At 46.6% G+C, this 19,177-nt stretch overlaps 1 protein-coding gene across 1 annotated transcript; it reads left to right on the top strand.

Moving 5' to 3' along the window:
• The first annotated feature begins 1,494 nt into the window (after positions 1–1,494).
• Positions 1,495–19,177, top strand: WDR45B (WD repeat domain 45B). Its single transcript, XM_074159957.1, has 10 exons — positions 1,495–1,750; positions 7,595–7,669; positions 10,691–10,792; positions 11,428–11,515; positions 12,074–12,168; positions 13,540–13,730; positions 15,634–15,719; positions 16,501–16,602; positions 17,125–17,246; positions 17,591–19,177. Exons 1-10 carry the CDS (start codon positions 1,684–1,686, stop codon positions 17,695–17,697), a joined length of 1,035 nt encoding a protein of 344 aa, XP_074016058.1. The 5' UTR covers positions 1,495–1,683; the 3' UTR covers positions 17,698–19,177.

The raw sequence follows: 19,177 nt of genomic DNA, 5'->3' as shown, positions 1-19,177 counted from the left end.
CTGTCGGTATCGGGGGGAAGGTGTCAGACTGCAGCAACGGCATCTCCACGGCTTAAGAAAATGTACGCGGCAGCTACAGCTACAAGAGGTTAAACCTGAATCCGAGACATCCGTTTGTCAGCAGCCTGGGTATGTTTGACGAGCAGCTCTGTGCAGGACAAAGAGTTCTCTTCCATCCACACTGCTATTCTGTTTTAAGTTTCTTCTGAATTAGTGTCTTGGCCTCTTCAGTCACCTGAAGAGGTGACTGAAACAAACTGGTTTGTTTCCTCTCTGTGCTCTGCAGTAAGCGTGCCTGGCTGGAGAGAGTGTGAATGTGGGGGTGTACGTCCTCAGATTCTTGATTCCCCTGCCAGCCAGGATAAAGACACAGTAAGAAGGAGAGGCTGGAGTAGCACTCCTTCCCTCTGGGAACGCCTGCAGCCATCTCGCCTAGAGCAAGGGAAGCCTGAGCCTGTACTTGGAAAGAAGATGACTTAACATGCCCTTCTTCACTTCTTTTATTTCATGTGCCCTGACTGCCTGAGAAGACCGAATCTTGTGAAGATGCAATGTGATTATTTTTATATATATATTATATATATGAGTGCACAAATAACATACTGTTGGTCACTGCAGGTAGCTCCGGGACGGCAGTGAGCCACTGTAAACTGAAAAGCTGTAGTCATTTCCAAACAGAAGTCTGCAGTAGAGAAGAGCAGGTCACAGATCAGCAATACAACATGGAGTCATTGCTGTGGAAGGCACAGAACGAGTGCAGGAGAGGAAGCGAGTGCCCATGAAGGACAGGAAGTAGCTGGCATTTGTGTGAACACAGACAGCACGGCCTTTCAGCTGATCAGAGCCATGAAGTAATTGTGACTGGAAGGGGCCTCAGCAGGTCCATCATCTTGCTTAAAAGTAAATTCACTGCTGAGCTCGGATCAGGTTGCTCAGGGCCTTAGGTCTTCAAAACTTCCAAATTTTTTTGTTGGTGGTGGTCTCTGGGTTTATTTGGGGTTGGGTTTTTGGGGTTGTCAACTTACAGTATCCCCTATTTCAGCATATTCTAACTGTATTTCTTCTGTTCTTGCCAGTCTGATGCTCAGTGCGCCTTTGCTGTGAGGGCTTTCACCCAATGCCCCCCCCTAGACCCGGGGGCCCGGGGCTCTGCTGCCGGGGTCGAGCCCCGTGTGAGGCGGGGGATCCCGCCCAGGCAGGGCCGGAGGGGGGAAGCGACAAGGCCCGTCCTCCTCAGGCGCCCGCGGCCTATGCCCGCGCCACCCTCGGGCCATTTCCCCCTCGAGCCAGCCCCCTGAGAAAACCCCTCTTCCTCACAGACGCACCGAGCTGCCGCCGATCCTCCTCCTCCTGCCAAGCGGCAAACTGCCCGCGGGCCTGCTCCCCTCCCTCAGAGCCAGCCTCGCCCGCCGCCATTGCCCGCCCTCCCCAGGGGCGTGGCGCGGCGCCGCTCGATTGCTCGGCGCTCCTCACGCTGGCGGGTGGATGGGCTCTGCGCTCGGCGGCGCTGCCTGGCAGGGTCGGAAGCAGCCGCCGGCCTGTCCGCCGCGGCTCGGCCCGGTTCGGCCCGGCTCGGCTCGGCTCGGCTCGGCTCGGCGCGGGCGGGCTCCGGCGGCGGGGCTGAGGCGGGCGGGCGCCGCCATGGTTTAAAGGGTGGAGGGCGGAGGTGAACGGGCAGGAGCCATGAACCTGCTCCCGGCTAACCCCCACGGCAACGGGCTGCTCTACGCCGGCTTCAACCAGGACCACGGTGAGGTGGCGGGGCCGGGCCGGGCCGTCTGCGGGGGGCGCGGCGCAGTGAGGGGAGCGGGCGGTGCCCGGGGCCGGCCGGCGGCGGGGGCTTCTCTCTGCCGGGCCCGGCCCTGGGCGGCCGGTCTGTGGCGGTCAGGAGCCGGGCGGAGGTCCCCGCCCGGGGCCATGAGGGGAGTGCGGCGCCCGCCCTGTGTCTGGGCCTGCCGCCGCGCCCGGCAGCGGTGCGAACCCGGGGCCCGGCGGAGGCGGCCTCGGGGGCGGCCCGGGGCTGTGATCCCGGTCTCGGGGGCGGCGGGCAGGCGGGGTCCCTTCCTCTGTGTGTGTCCCCTGCGCGCCCCCGCTGCGGCTGACGGGATCCCCGCGCTCCGCTGCTGCGGTGACATCGTCCCTGCCTCGCCCAGGCGGGAGGGCTGTTGGCAGAGGTGTGAGTTACCGCTCCTGCTGCTCCCGGAGCTCCGGTGTGGCGGTGGGGTGCCTCTCGGAGAGGGCTGGCTTGGGGGAGAGGGGGAAGAGGAGAAGGAACAGCCGCGTCTAACGTGCATCTTCAAATACATCCGTTTCTCGGATGGTGCTTCTGTACTTGCTGCAGGTTGTGCTGCTTAAAATTGTCCTGCCTGCCTCGTGTAGCTGTGCGAGTGCCTTAAACCCCGGGCTTAAAGGGGTGTGCTTTTGAAACTGCCGTACTGAAAAGGTACCTCACAAAATGTCACTTTCTCAGCATAAAGACTTTGCGCTCGAAGTTAGTGGTGTAGCTTTTTCTTTGCCCGATTTGTATTTTTTTAAAATGGTGGTTAAAGCTGCTAATCATATTGGCAGACATCAGGCGTACGGATACATGGACCACTGAAAAGCTTCAGAGCTGTGTGCTCTAACTTTTTCTCTTCATTAGAAACAGGAAGGCCTTTTCTAGGAAGGGGGTGCATATGCCTCACCTTGCTTTTGCAATATAAAAAACACCACTCTTATGAGTAAGTGTCATTTTTGTGGGATAAGAAGTAGAAGGTCATCATTTTGTAACATCCTTTTGTCTTAACAAATAATACTCTTGCCTAAGACAGTCTTGCAACTTCTGTCACTGTGGACTGTAGTTCACGTACCCGTTGCTGATGCTGTTGAACTTGTGCGTAAACACAAATTATTCTGTTGATTCTAGTCTAACGTTTCTGATGATGTTTTGTCAGTAGCACATCAAGCTATTAATGAAATGACCTCCTTGGTAGCTCTCTTCAAGCTATCCTGTTGGCTTCAAAAGAATAGAATAGTCTGTTTTTCAGGAACTCTGCACTTGTTTTCATCTTGCATTTGCAACAGAGATGGAAAAAGACATTTGTGAGGATGAGCTTCGTTTCCCATTTGCAGGGATCTGTAACATTCGATGCTCGGCCTGTGACGGGGCTGGGTTATAGAGAGAACTGTGTAAGAATTTGAGTTTCTCTTTTACTGCACAATGACTTTAGAATGTCCTTTTAGCACTTAGAACTTGGTCTTCATTGCAAAGGCTTCCTTAAATTCTGTAGCAGTAAATGCAACATAAACACTTCTTTGAATAATGTCACATCCAGACCACGTTAAGGAATTTGTTTTGGGAATCTTTTAAGCTGAGCAGCTTATTCCTAACAGTATTCCAGTCCCATCCTCCCCAGCCTGGCCAGATGACCTAATAACAATAAAAAAACTCGAACAAACCCCAGGTTTGGTTTTCATTTGCAGGCTCCTGGAGCTCTTCCTGCTTAGGGATAATGACATTTGAACTGTAGGAAGGACGCTAAGCTTTTCAAAAGGCCCTAAACTCGTGAAGTGTTGAAGGAGAGGAAATTCTTTGGCTGCTCAAAGAAGAGTAGACAAGAGGAAAAGCTCACTTCTTCCTTCTTGCTTCTACCAAAAATAGAAATATGAGTCACTTGAGTGCTGAAGCTTAGTAGTGTGGGTGTCTGCATATATTGTCACAATAACCTAATTTCTTAGTAATTTAAGACTAGCCAATCCCATAGCAATGGGGAGATGGGAGGAATGATCTTATTAAGTCTCTCCCAGTTGTAACTTCCATGACTGACGGTGATAAAACCAACATCTGCGGTGTTTCTGAGATGGGCTTGCCTTTCTCTGTTTTGAGTGATACTATATTTTTATATTGGATGCTTTTGTCACTTTTTTTTTTTTAATTAAAGAAACAGTATAACCCCCAAAGCAGAAGGGCCATATTGCAAGATGTTCTCCGTTGTTTTCAAACAGAATACTCTGACTTCAGGTTCTTAATTTCAAGCTGGCACAGTCCTGATTTCAGGCGCTTTTCTACTGCTTTCAGAAGGACCTTAAAGCACTTTACAGAAATGAACAGACAAAGCACCATAATAAATTACCATAGTCGAAAGTGTATGTGTAAATTGCTGACAAGTTTCTCTTTCGTCACTGTTGTAGTCTAAAGCTAGTTTGAAAACTGAGGTGTGGACTTGTTTTGGTGTTGAAACACTTGGCTTATTCATTTCATCTCCTTTAGTGGACTGAAGTGCTTGGCTGTAGGTCCCCGTGAATGGTCGCAGGATTCTGTGCTCTCTTACGGCTTCAGACAAAACTTGCTGTGGGAGGAAAACCAACGCGCTGGGAATGGCACCTGCCATGGTCACTTCCCCAGACTGCAGTGTTGCAGTTTCTGGATCTTAGGCCCCAAATCCTGCAGACCTCTTCATGTCAGCATGTCCCCTTCGGTTTGTGGCATCTTCCAGGACAGTCATTCGTGTAACCCTCCCTTTTTCTTTGGCTTTAGAAAAACAAAACTCGCTGTAGCCTCGCTGTGACTGTTGGCAAATAGTACTTTTACTGTAGGAAGAGGCACAACCGAGGGCTACAGTAAGAATTCTGTAATAATTCATTTACTTTTTTAAAAAAAATAATATCTGAGGTGTCTTCAGTCAGTGGCTCTTTGACAGCACGTCTGTCCCTTCTTCAAATGCGATGTGAATTTCCCGTGGAAGGAAGCATACCTGGTACTGCCGCGATTCCCATCCCTGCCAGCCCCTTGCCAGCTCTCTCCTGCAGAGGAGCTGCCAAGCTGAACTGTCTGATCCCACTGGTAAATACTGGGATCAGATGGGAAACATTGGGCTCCAAAGCTGCTCCTGTAACCTGGAATTGAATGAGTAACAGTAATCTTCCTGCATGATTTTTCTCGTTTGGCTCGGGGGTTGCCCTGGCTGAGAACTTTCTATCTCTCTCAGTAGTTAGCGACTGTACGGGGAGTATTGCAATTAATCACATTCCCCTGGTTCTGGTGTCTCCAGTTCAAAATTTAGATATTCCCAAGACATTAAAGACAGCCCACGTCTTAGTCACGAAGTGAGCCCTGCGGAAAAGCTATAGTGATGCTACAGGAAATGCAATGTCTACGTTTGATTGCGTTAGGAATGTTCCATTTGGGTGATGCTGGTATTAACACAAGTAAAACTTTACTGTGCTCTCGTACTACAGAACAGTTCCAGCATCCCTCTCAGTCTCTCCTGGAATTACAATATTGTGTTAGAAAACAGTCACTGGAAAAACAATTATACAGATACACACTGCAGCTACCAGAAACAGATTAGTTCTCGTCCTGTACAGTGTTATTTTATGTAGAGAGAAATGTTTCCATTGAAATTAGCTTTCTAATTATCCCAGGAAATATACTGCACGAGGTGGCAGCTTATCGGTGCTGGCATTTCAACACAGTGTGCTCTTATGTATTCGACTGATGGCAAACTAAGGAGTGATGCACTGAGACAGGGGAGGTAAAATGAATATAGTTCATTTAAAAGCATCTATTTCAATACGTTTACTAATATTTCTATAATCGTTATACTTGTTAACCACTCTCTGTGTTTACATATGTAAACAAGAACTTTTCACGCTTAATTGATTACAACACCTGGGACAGGGTGAAGCTGTCCCTGTGAGTCCTTTGGGCTGGGAGAGTAGGGTTTTGTGTGTGTTTTCTTTGCCGTTTGGCTAACGGCTATACTGCTGGAACAGCCCAGTGTACTGGGGCTGTGACTCCGCTGTTAGTGACTGTATGTAAAATAAGAGGGTTAATTTGTTTCCTTTCTACATTGAAGGGTGCAGAGGTGGGTCTTGCAGTCATTTTTCCTTTGTATGTGTGAGTTGAGTGAATAGGAACCCTGTTCCTATTGATGCTGCCAAACATGCAGACACACACCCACCCCCTCATAAGGTACTGGTCTGTAAATTTAGCACAGGAGGTGTGTGATGCCTTTTGTTGCTGTTGGGTTTTAGTCAGTTGAGGGGTTTGTGTTTGGTTGGCTGTGTTTTGGGGTTTTCTTGGTTTGTTATTGGTTGGGTGGGGTTTTTTTTAATGGTCCTGCTTGGAATGAAACTCTTGAAGTATTAAAAAGGAATCTCAAATTGGCTGCATTATTTTTCCCAAACTGTGGAGTTTTTAAACTAATAGTGTTGCCAAGATCAAGTTTATTATGTGTTTTTGTATTGTTATGTGAGAACATTGATTTTGTTCTGGGTTATAAAAAACAAACAAACAAAAAGATGTCACCAGTTGTATTGTTTGTTTTGACATCTTAACTCACGTGGAGATATGAGCCGTGGAGGACATGTATTGAATGGTGCTCACTCGCTCTTCAGTGAGCAAATGCAGGTTTTTTTAATTGATCTTATATTAAGCTAATGGTACACAAACCACAGCCAGTCAGCTCCTGTGTTGGGAGGACCATTGCTGGCTGTTTGTGAACCATTAACACCAACAGTCAAACAGTCTCTTGCAGCGCGAGCTTTTTTGCCAGCTTCTGAGCCATCGCTCCACAGCGAACCAGTCCAGTCTGGTGTGGGCCACCTGGCTATGGGCAAATGGTTTGGAGACCTGATGTTTAGAGCGAAGACTTCCTTCCCCCACCCACCTTGTGATTTTTGGGTACTGAGTTTGGGGAAGGGGTGCATTTAGACATAGCTCCTTGATTTTTATGTGTGGGGGTTCAGATCATTGCAGTCACTGCTGTGCATGAGAATAAAACCAGGCTAATTTGAATATCTTTGTTCCATTACCTCAAAGATCTTAACTGGGTTTTTGATACAGTGCATGTAAAATGTGTAGCAACTGATCTTCTGTCAGTCTGCCTCCAGCTGCTTCTTAATGACTTGTAATTGATCTAACTTCACACTGGCATTTCTTTATATTAGTAACAGCACTCGCCCATTAGTGAGCAAAACAGGACAGGATACTGGTGGTTTGATGGATTCCACTAAAAAGGCACGTGCGTAATTCTGTATGTAAAAGTAACTAAAATTTTCCAGAGTATTTTAATCTGGCTTCTAATCATTCCCCGATTTACACTTAAGCTATTGGCAGCTGCAGTAGCAGGCTCTCGTTAGAGCAGTCTTAAAAACTGTGTTTGAGAAGCTCTTTGCTGTGGAAAAACAGACAATGGGTCCTAGTTTGTATAGCCGTGATCGCAGTGTGAACTCAGATGTAATAAGAAAGGAGGGGTTGGCTTCGTAACGTCTGTTGGGCCATAAAAAGTAAAATGCAGGTTTCCTTCCCTCTGTAGTGCATGACATAAGATACAGATGGGTTGGGAGCTGCTCTCCTTTCCTTCCATTGTTTCTCACCTGTCTAAAAAGAATACGGAGAACTTCCTGCTTCCAGTAGAGGCCAGGGCAGAGGACAACTTCTCTAAACGGTTTTCACTTGCAATCACTAACAGAGCCTGCAAGTGGTCTTTGGCTTGAGTTTTAACAGTGCAGTTACTGAGTAATGCTCTCTTAACCCTCTGGCTCTTGCTTGGTCCCTGAGTGTATTTTGCAGTTACTATATATGTGTATATATATGTGCTTTTTACTACAGGATGCTTTGCATGTGGAATGGAAAATGGATTCCGAGTTTATAACGCAGATCCACTCAAAGAAAAAGAGAAACAAGGTAAAATACTTACTTCTTATACCATGCTAGTTCTGTGTTGGAAACTCAGACTCCTCATTTGTTTTCTGCAAGAATCTTGCCTGGCTTTCACCATTCCATCACTGGAGGGCTTTGAATAAAGCCTTGAGAAAGGAAGTCCAGGCTGGTCCGAAAGGGACTCTCACTTACACCACCGCCTGATCAGATCTCTATATGCTGTTAATTTGCATAAAGCTGGCTGATGATGGATTTGTCTCACCTTCTCGCAGAGGCTGAATTGTGTTAGCCGGTGCTGATGTCTGTAGTCCAGAATAGGCGATAAGTTGCCTGGTTGCTCACAAGTGGGAGAAGAGTTGCTCACTGCAGTGGTGTTACGTACCATCAAGAGAAGTTGTTCTGTTCTTGCGCAGCAATCTGGATGATCTAGTGCAGCAAGAGAACCGCTGGAGACCTGGACACAACATTTCTCATACTTGCTTAGAGTATTGCTCGCAAGAGCACTGTGAGCTCAGACCTCTAATGCTCTAAATTTTATATTCTCTGTGTGCTTAAAAAATGTGGAAGGATCTTAAGGTGTTAAACCTAATACTGTGTCTTAAACAGAAATGACTACGTGAGCTATATTAACAGGTAGTAAGGCTTTTTATGAGGAACCAAACAGAACTGAATCAAAATAAGGGAAAAGAAAACCTAGCCATGTGATTCTAACCCAAATATAGGAAGAAAGCTGCCATGCTAAACAGGTTTCCCAGCACGTCCAGCCTGTGGTGATAGAAAGGATTTAATAAGAACAAATATATTTAAAATAGCAATTCCTATGAAACCAGAAACCAGGCACACTTTCACTTTCTAGTGCTGTAAGAGATTTCAGTCACTATTCACGTGGCCAAAGCTGACAAACTATCTTCTGTTCTTAATAGTAAATTCTGCCATAAGCAACGTGTCTTGGGAGTATCCTCTGTGATAGTGTGCTAAAGGGATCAGAACTCAGGCTGAAGTCCTGTTGAGTTCCTTGTCAAAACTCTCCCTTGCCAGGAGCTCTGGATGTACTGCCAGAGATGTTTCTGATGAGACAGATTGCCTTTCCCCTGTGGATCCGAGAGGTCAGGCTGCACTGGCTGCAGAGGCACACAGAGAAATCTTGTTCACCTTTCATGTATATTTAAACCTACCTGAGAGAGTCTCAGCTGGAGCTTGTCTGTCTGATTCACTGATTTCTGTAACCCAGTACGAAACTAAGTCTTAACTGTTAGACTCCGGCTTGTCTGCCTGACATCCAGGAAGGAGTTCCTTGGAGTTCTCCATCCAGGCATCACCTGTCAGAAATGTAAAGATAATGGTTAAAGTGCCTGTTCTAATAGATAGAGAACATGTTGTACTTTCTTAAATTGTCTCAGGTTATCATTCATAAATATCTTGAGGCTTTTTACCATGGTGATAATAACTCTTCATATCAAAACGCGCTCTCATGTTTTAAATGCTTTAATGGAGTTAAGAGGAGGACCTGGTGTGGAAGGAGGGAGTGTCCAAATACAACTGTTGAGGAAGGAAACGTGGCAGTCAAAAGTGTTGTTGAAGAAGCCACAGACACTTGTATGAAATCCAAGGCTTTACTGCTCCAGTGTGAGTTTCCAGGCATCTGTCTTCAGCGTTGTGTAGTCAAGTCCCAACATAAATTCCTCAGTGCAGTGCTCCTTAACGTCTGACTGCACCTCCCTTCTCCTGTCCTTCATGTCTGCATCTCTCTGTTGTGGTGCTTGCTCCCAGCTTCTCAGACATTTTTTCCTGTTTTCTCCCATCCCCGTTTTTGACAGTAGGTCTCTCTTGAGTCCTTGTGAAATTGCATCTTTCCCTGTAGCTTTGAAATGGTTTATTAGTGTTATCCACCTTTCCCACTGCAGCCTGCCAGTGTGTGTATGGGGGGTTGGACAGTCTTTAAGGAGAAGCTTGTTTTTAACTCTGCTCATTTACCTTGAAGGCCACGGTTACAGCCTCTCTCCTGACAGTTCAGTTCCTCTTCCCAGCAGAATGCCGAGCATCCCTCTAAGCTGCGTAAGCAAAGCCAAGCCCCCACTCAAATGTCATCAAATAGAAAAATTCCTTTATTATAAAATCCCCTGGTTGATATTTTGTTCCTCCACTTGCACCATAAGCATGGCATCTTAGCCGACTTCCTCTGCAGCTGAGATTCTTAGAAAGAAAAGATCCTTTTCCTTGCTCTATAAATGGGAAACTGTCTGCACCAGCTGATCTGTGTTGATCTCACTGGTTCCTGCATCACTGACTGGAGACCGGGGCTGGAGCTGCTCCGTGCTCCTTGCCTGTTCCGGCAGCTACCGGTGTGCTCCAGAGAACAGCACTGGAGTCCAGTTCAGCTACATAGATGAACGTTTTGCCACCTTTCCTCAAATCCATCAAGTCTATTAATACAATTTCCCTTGCAACTAAAAAGGTTCCTGACTATAAATACCATATTGGTATTTTTCCAAATGCAGAGCATTAGCATAACAGAGCAACAGCAGGCTTGAAATGGGGGGGGGGGGGGGGCAAGGGGAATGAATTTGAGCGAACCGGACAGTCTCTAAACATATTTACAGATTCACTGTAGGATAGAAATTGTGATGATATTGCTTGATCTTCTCTCATGCAGCATGTCTTAATATATTAACTTTAAAACTTTGCTATGTTTTTTCTATATATGAAAACAAGGCCTGTCCCAACTGTGTGACGACAACAACAGTCATCTTCGTTGCTATAAAAAATTAAGCAACTTTGCTGAGAATCCTCATCTTAAGCACAAAAAAAATCAATAAAAAAAAAACCCCAACTCCAAACCCCCTACCCTTTTAGTCAGGATTTCTTGTCTGTCACCCATCTTCTTAGAAAATTCTGTTTTTAAGGTCAGCCAGGGTAGGAGGATAGTGTTCTTGGGTGCCTGAGAGAAGCGCTAGATAGGGCGAACTTTTCATGTAACAGTGGTAAAAGTGAGACGGTGTTTTAACAGGTCCTCACACTTTTAAATAAAATATATTTGTCTTTCAGAATTTCTAGAAGGTGGTGTTGGCCATGTCGAAATGTTGTTTCGTTGCAACTACTTAGCACTAGTAGGTGGAGGAAAAAAGCCCAAGTACCCACCTAACAAAGGTGAGTCTCGAGGAATAGATCTTGTAAATGTTTGCCTTGGTGTCTGTGTGAAACTGCCCAAAGAGCTCCCAAACCAATGGCCTTGAGCTGGGCTTGGGCACTCTGAAGGCTGGATGAAGGGGATGTTGCAGCAGGTTTTAAGTAAAGGTGGTGAAATGCGTTGCCCCGCTGCTGTTAGTGTCACCAGGCACCTCCCTGCAGGGACCAGTCTCCGAGACCTGGTGACAAAGTCTGTCCTTCCCACAGGTAACTTTGCAGAGAGACTCTGTGGCTCAGCAGCCTGTGGGGGAAAAGGTCCCTGGCTGGCAAATATACTAGTTTTTTTTTTTTTTTTTGACTGCTGCTTTATTTCTTTGATAGTCCTCAGAGCAAAACAAAAGAGCTGATTGTATTTAGAAAAATGTATTTTTTTTGTGGTTTACGAGCTCCTACCTGCAGGAGTCATAGCATGAAGGACTGGGGTCCCTCTGTTGTAGCTGAATACCTTGTGGTGAGCAGGACGCCAGTCTGTAATGCTCGGCTACCGGATGCTTCTCTTCAGTAGCCTTCTCGGAAACTACAAGTTGTTCTAATGGAGACGATGTGCATCTTTGGCTATGCCTCGGTGATCTAACGCAATCTCTGCACTGTTGCAGTAATGATCTGGGATGACCTGAAGAAGAAGACTGTCATCGAGATAGAGTTTTCTACAGAAGTCAAAGCAGTTAAGCTGCGAAGAGACAGGTAGGTAACAACAAACGTGTTCCAGATGCGCAGCTTGGCTTTAGACACTGTTCTTACTCATTTCCAGCCGTTCATAGAAAGAAAAAAGATCCTGCTTTAAGACCTAGATAAACAACAAGAGCAACTAAAGGTAAAACAGGCTTTTGGGGGCACGCACTAGGTGTTAATAGCTCGAGTGGACTGGTATCTGACACCTTGGTGAAAAGCCTGTAAGACTTTCTGGCCACCTAATGCGGGGAAATGTTCTCGTGGCTACTGCAGGCTTTTTCCAGGTGTGGAGGAGTGTGAGGGGAATTCACGTGGATCTCTAGAGCAAGAGCATCTCTTAGCAGCTGGAGTCTGTGTATGTGTGGGCGGAGGGGTTCTGCTGTCGCAGCTTTAGATAAGTGCTTTGCAGGCTCATCGCCGCATGGTTTTTTTGCAAGGCTGGGAGTCTGCTGGGGGGGCGGGGGGGAGAACACAGCCATTAAATTGGTTGAAAGCCTCTGCAGCTCTGAACTGATACGTACGTCCCTGGTTTCCCCACCCCAAGTCACAGGACCTTCTTGTCTCTTTCAGAATTGTGGTAGTCTTGGACTCGATGATTAAAGTCTTCACGTTCACACACAATCCCCATCAGTTGCACGTCTTTGAAACCTGCTACAACCCTAAAGGTGAGTTGTCTGTGTGGGCTAGGGAGGGGAAGGAAGAGTTTATTCTGTTCCTGACATGCTATTTATCCTTATCTGCCTGAAGCAGTTTTGTTTAGTAAGTCATTAAACAGTTTACATACTGCACTATAGTCATGCCCTTTGGAGATGCTTTTGTGTTTTATAAAATGGTTATTAAAATGTATTAATATTTGGCATAGAAAAGCTTTTTCATGTACTTCTGTTATAGATTTGATTTCTATGCTTTCTTCTGTAAAGAACCTGTAAAGTTGATGTATTTTGTGCTGAAAGCTTAATTACGAACACAAACTATTGAAGTGCATCATTCCTCCTTTCTAATAGAGCTAGAACTGTCAAGCAAACTATTCTCTACCGTGTCAAAAAGAGCCTAATTAGCAAACTGCTGTTGTTCTCTTTAAATAGGAAGGTAGGGCTTTGTGTGTTGTTGAAAGGAGCAGAAGGGATCCTGAGCCAGGCCGAGTGTTGGTGCCACAGGCAGAACTGGCCCGTGCAGTGATGCCAGCGGAGGCTCCAGGCAGGCGTGGGGGGGACTGAAGGACAGTTACAGGAATGATGGAGCTGGTGGCCGTGCTTGATATCTCAGGAGAGTCAGCTTGTACATCAGGAAGGTGTTTCCACCACCGGGAGGTTCCTTAGGCCCAGAGTCCCCATCTTGGGAGGTTCTGAAGCAAATGTTGGATGTGGTGGCTGTGCTGAGGGCAGCCCAGCTGCAGGTTGGACATCCTGACTTACCTATAGGCCGCTGGGCGTGCGGTAGAAGGATGTTGTTCCTTGTGACAGCCACCCATTGCTCCGCCAGCTGTGGGCTGAGTTCGCAGGAATTCACTCGGTATCCGCAGAACACCCGGGAGAGATGTGACTTTCCTGAAATGGTCTGCAAAAAGTTACCAAGAAAAAAAAAGGTGCCATAAGAACCAAGTCCAAACATGAATTAATACTAATTGGTTTTACTGATGGAGGAGAAACTAAACTATCACCTGTTATAAACTCTTAGCTTTTTCAAGCTGCTAAGGAGACCTTTTTTTATTTATTTTCTTAAATAACTTTGCTGTAACAGGCTGATGGAGCTGATCTTTGAAAACATCCAGATTTTGGATAACCACTATTTCTTTGAAATAGGAGAGAAAGTTAAAATTATGCTACTCCCCTACTTCTCTGTGCTCTGCACTTAGGGATGGATCACGTTTTGGGATACTGCAATAGCCAGTAAAATGAAATTCTGATTTGCTACATGGATGTTTGTTTATTCTGAAATTACTGATATTTTAGAAACTTGTGTTTGAAAACTTTATTAGGTTACGGAAACTACACAGTTGTTTTGGTTTTTTTTTTTTTTTTTTTTTTGTCTTTTAGGTCTCTGTGTCCTTTGTCCAAATAGTAATAATTCCCTTCTTGCATTTCCTGGAACACACACTGGGCACGTGCAGATAGTGGATCTAGCTAATACAGAAAAGCCTCCCGTCGACATACCGGCTCACGAGGGAGTCTTGAGCTGTATAGCTCTAAACCTGCAGGGAACAAGAATTGCAACAGCATCAGAAAAAGTAAGAATCATTTCCTCCTCTCTCTGACTGTGTGTTCCAGTGTAGGAACTCCTTCTAAAATCTCTCTTTCCTTTTGTGGGAAAGAGAGAGAAATAACTAACTGGGAAATTCGTCATTGAAATATGCATTTGCAGTCTGTCTGTCTGTCCTGCTTCTCTAGGATACCCAACCAACCATCCAAATGTAGTGTTTGTTTTAGCCGACTGTAGCAGTGACTCTTCAGTGACATTTGAGTGAGATCTGGCCCAAGCACTTCACGTGTCCTTCAATAAATACTACTAATTTTAATAATAAAGGGGGCAGGGGAAAGCTTATTTGCATTGTTTGACCTTTATTATTTTCTGCTTAAATTCACTTTAAAACCACTGGCTAAAGAAATATTTGCAAATAGGTCTGTCATACTGGAGGAGCTGGTTCTGCTCTGGCTTAAGTCCTGATACAGAGCGGGAGGGAGGTGCGCTGCCTCATACACACGCTGCAGAGGTTTTCCTGCAGAGCGTAAATGATAAATTGATTCTTGCATTATTTAACAAATTCTTTGTGGTTGCGTGTTAGGGCTAAAGAATGCAGTACGCTGACAAAAACCTGCACAAAAACCCCTTTGGGCTGGGCTGATGCAGAGATGTAGAAAGAATGTGAAGTCTTAGACCTGCCTTCTCCATGGGAGCTTCAGGGAAGGCTGCTCGGGAGCTTCATCTCCCAGAGGAGCTTCCAGCATCCCCAGGAATGTGAGGGAGATGGGTACGAGGCAAGTTGAGCACTCGCTACCTCCTTCCACTCCCCTGAAACCAGGTTCTCAAGGACAAGCTAAATTAATCCAGCTAGTCTCTGTTTAGAATAGTTCCTACTGCACAGCCTACAGCTCAGAAAGCTTATAAAAAGAAAACACAACCGTAGTCTCTCTTAACTAAGCTTAATTACTGTACATCTTCTAAACAAAGCTCTTGAATGCCAGCTCCATTGTTAAATAGCATAATAATCTGCAGAGTTTGTATTGAGACATTCTTTTTTTTGTGTAGAGAGTAAGTTCAAGCAGCGTTGTCAGACAGAAATCAGAGTAGGGGCAAACTGCCATACTGAGCATACACCTCAAGCTCCTGTCTTAAAACTAAGCTGACATTTACCCAAATGTTTCTCCGTGGACTCCTGTTCTTTACCGGTGTGCGACTGGAGAGATGCATTTGTTAACCGGGTGCGTAACACAAGTTGCAGGTGACGATGTGTACCCGCTCTTCATCAGACCAAAGTACTACTGAACCGTCCATCGCTTTATTTGGGACACGGTGACTTGTTTTACATGGCTGGTGTGAAGCTTAGTTTACTTGAAGCGCAGTACAGTTCTCTAATGCAGATTTCTGCCTGTCACCTGCGGGGTCTCTCAGGTGGGGGTCGATACAGATAATGAGTGTGTGGTAGGTAACTAATTCTTCTAGATTACTTCAGCTAAACTAATTGTAAGGAAAGACCATCCACAGCCTGAATATACTTAAGTGGGGAAAAAAATTGCCCAGTAGCAATCAAAACAGAGTACTGACCACGGGAGCAAGGAAGAAATGACTCCCAGAGCCTGGGCCCAGAAGGCTGCACAAACACGTACTCTTGTGTCCAAACCAATGCCAGGGCCAAACTAGTGCTTTAGAAGGTAGCTTGGATGAAACTTACTTAATTGAGTAGCAAAGTAACACGATTGTATACTAAAGCATTGCAGCATTGTGGTGGTGTGGGGGAGAAATTGATATTCTCCCTAAAAGCTATCATTAAGAGTGGTTCTCTCAAATCTACTGAGATGAAAAACCTGATTATGTACGCTACGTGCGGGTCAGACAGACTTTTAGGATGCATTCATTTTAGGATGTAAAGAGTCTTCTGCCTTTGCTAATATAATGCTTGATTCCTTTTCAAGGGGACCCTCATAAGAATATTTGATACTTCATCAGGGCATTTAATCCAGGAGCTACGGAGAGGATCACAGGCAGCCAACATATACTGGTATGTTTAATTACTTCTGCTTTGTCTCCTGGAGGATGGTGCTGTGCTGAGGCAGCCTGGTAAGCGGCACCCGAGGCAGAGTTCGGCTGCCAGGGGCACAAGGCAGAATTCTGGGCAGCTGGAGGTCCCCGTGCTGGTGAGGAGAGGGCAGCAGCCACTAGCTGTGTGAGCCTGGCACGGGTTAGAGGGCTTGGGGCAAAAACATGTATATTGATAAGCTGCTTCTCTGCAGAGAACAAATGGTAGCTGGGGGGATACTTGGACTTCACACGGAACCACGGGGAATGCAGTGATGCAGCCCAACACCTCCCGGGGACTGGGATGAATACCCGGGGGCGAGGGGAGCATTAATTACAACACAGCGCTGCTCTGTTTGAGAGCGCCCGAGGCAGAGGTCTGACTACTGCACTGCTGGAAGCACTCTGCCAGGACTGGGGAAACTTCCGTTCTTCTGCTGAGCACCTCTCTGGGGTCAGCGGTGCACGTTTTATCCGGTACCTGCCACGACTCCTCGCAGCAGAGGTCACACATTTTCTTCCAGTGAAGTGGCAGAACAGCCCACATGGGTGGTGTCCAGGTCAGGGCAATCTGCTGCATGGCTGGTCCTGACAAACAAGGGCTCTTCATCCTGTCAGCAAAGCAAAGCTGAACTGGAGGAGCCTCAGCTGCCGCAGGCGAGGAGTTGTTCACACCGTGCCTGGCAGCTGCGGAGGAGGATGGCGTACACCAGAAGCTGTGGCTCTGTTCCAGTAGATACTGCAATTCTCTGTGTTCTCTACAGTATTAACTTCAATCAGGATGCTTCCCTAATCTGCGTATCCAGCGACCACGGCACAGTACATATTTTTGCTGCAGAAGATCCTAAAAGAAATAAGCAGTCAAGGTAGGGGTTGAGCCTTTCTGGAGCCTTCGGGGGGGCCTGGGGGGTGTGGTGTGCCCCTTTAATAGTTTAAAAGACTGCTCCAGTACCTGCGCTGCTGGAGGTGGGAAGATTCATCTGCTGTGACTGGGTGAAGCTGCAGATTTAGGACCAACAGCAACTGCCACGTTTCTGCTGCCCCTTGTGGGGCTGTACAGTTCCAGCAGAAGCACAGGATGGGGTTTTAATGGCTCTCTCTTAGCATGAACATACTCTGCGGACACTCCACATAAAGCAATCTCTACTAAAAATCAGTCCTTTCAGCAATTTTTGCAGTCACGATAAAGCCAGAAAGGTAGCTGTAGGGCCCCCCTTCCCTACAAGGGGAATCATACATATTACCTGATTATTAGTGGAAGAAAATAAAAAGCCAATTGAAAGTGACAGTGTGAACACTGCAGCTTGTTCAGACGTGCCAGAAGTTCTAAATCGACTCTCATCAACACCTTACTAAGTTGTTATGCCTTTTTTTTTTTTTTCTTTCAGTTTGGCCTCTGCCAGCTTTCTCCCCAAATACTTCAGTTCCAAATGGAGTTTCTCCAAATTTCAGGTTCCCTCAGGCTCTCCGTGCATTTGTGCCTTTGGAACAGAGCCAAATGCTGTCATAGGTAAGTACCGGAGGCTTCCCCGGGTTCTGCCTGGAGAACCAGGTTTTGAACTGCCCTGGCTCTGAGCTGCAGGGAGTGCCGAGATGGGCCAGTGTCTGTCCCTGTCGGCCGAGACCAGGAGTTCTCGCCGCACTGCGCGGGAGTAAGATCAGGCAGCGCCCAGGGAGGGTGCGGTACTGGGCTGACTGGCACCGCACGGGGACTGGCCTCCCTCAGGTTCCTCCAGAGCATCTCTCTGGATGTTCCATCGGCTCGAAAGGTCAGTTGAAGCTGTAGCTGAAGGAACAGAATGGAACCCAACCTCTGGAACAGCTGAACTTACCCTGACTGTGTTTGCGTTTCAGCAATATGCGCCGATGGCAGCTACTACAAGTTCTTATTCAACCAAAAAGGGGAATGCTCAAGGGACGTCTATGCTCAGTTTCTAGAAATGACGGACGACAAGCTTTGACTGAGCTGAGGGAGTGCGTGGGTCAAAGTACTGCCTCAGCTATTCCACAGCTTTGGAAGGACAGTATATGAATGTCCAATACTGATCAAGAAGTTTAGCAGACCTCACTGAGAAGCCTGGCCCAACATGATCAGAACAAGCTCTGAAGTAGTGGACTACGTATGTTTATTCTCATTTCTGCAAGTGTTCATCATTAAAATCTCTTTGGGTTACTGTCATCAACTCAAGTCTTCAAGATGTGGCTTTCAACAAGCTTGTGCCTATTGGGTTTCTCTTAATCTAATCTAAACTGTGAAATGACTTTAGATTAAACACGAGTGCCTGCCACACGGAACGATCTGCAGGGGGCTGTACCAGTGTACAACTGGCCTTAGAAAAAGGGATGTGAAAACAGAAGATTTTAGGCACTGCTTTACTTCCACTGAATGGCTGGGAGCGGGGGGTGAGAATACTATGGATCATGCCAATAAACTCCCCGGGCTCGGCTGGGAGCAGGAGTGCTGCCTTCCCCCTTCCCCGAGCACTTCTTGGAGCGAGAGGAGAGGAGAGGACAAGCGCGTAGCCATAGACGACTGTAGCTTGAACCGTGCTCATCCTCTGAGCCGGTGTGTGGGGTTGGGGGGGGGTGATCCCACGGCCACAGGCTGCTGCTCACATACACCTACCGATGGCGGTTGAGCGATCAGCGCTAATTGTCAGAGGTGCCAAACTGTACATAGTAGCTGAAGGCACATTCGGGCACTGGCTGACCCAACTCACCTCTCCTGGGTGCGCAGAGCAGGCAGCCGGGGCGCGCGCAGCTCCTGTATTTGTAGAGGCGATTCCTTCTGTAACGAAACAGCCATTCCAGGTTTAAAACCCACCCCGGGCAGCGGTGAGACAGCCCTACTGACCGCTGCTACAACCGCTCTGCTTCAACTGGAGGGACTGGACAGGCCACTTCCACATCCAGCACAATAAACCGAGGAGGTGGCATGAAGTGTACATCTCTGCAACGGCTTTAAACTTGCAAACCTTTCTTTCTTTTTATTTTCTTTGAGATGTTGCATACTAAATCCTGTTGGCCTAGGGACAGTTAGGTTAGACTAAACCCACTGACTTGTAAACTCTTTCCCCGAATCCTTATATGGCAATTAATATTTACTGCTAAACTAAGGCACGAGATACTAAACTAGAAACTGAAATAGACACAAGCTCTCCGTTCATAGCACTAAATACCGGGGGGAGGGAAGCCTTGCTCTTCTGAAATTTAATTCCACAGATGCTTCCCATCGGACACGCCCCTTCACTCTACGATTTAGCTGCAAACTCTCTAAATTTGACAAGTTTCTTTTAGTGTCACGTAACATACTAAGGACTAACTCCTACGCAGATTTTGATGTCATGGTTGCATGTTGCTTTTATGTGTATTTAATCACAGAAATTGTTTTGCACACTTATTTGTAATATGTTATTTCTTTTAAATAAAAGTGACTAATTT

Source organism: Numenius arquata, chromosome 17, assembly GCF_964106895.1.
Source record: "Numenius arquata chromosome 17, bNumArq3.hap1.1, whole genome shotgun sequence".
Taxonomy (NCBI): Eukaryota; Metazoa; Chordata; class Aves; order Charadriiformes; family Scolopacidae; genus Numenius; species Numenius arquata.
This window is presented reverse-complemented; position numbering and strand designations above follow the sequence as displayed.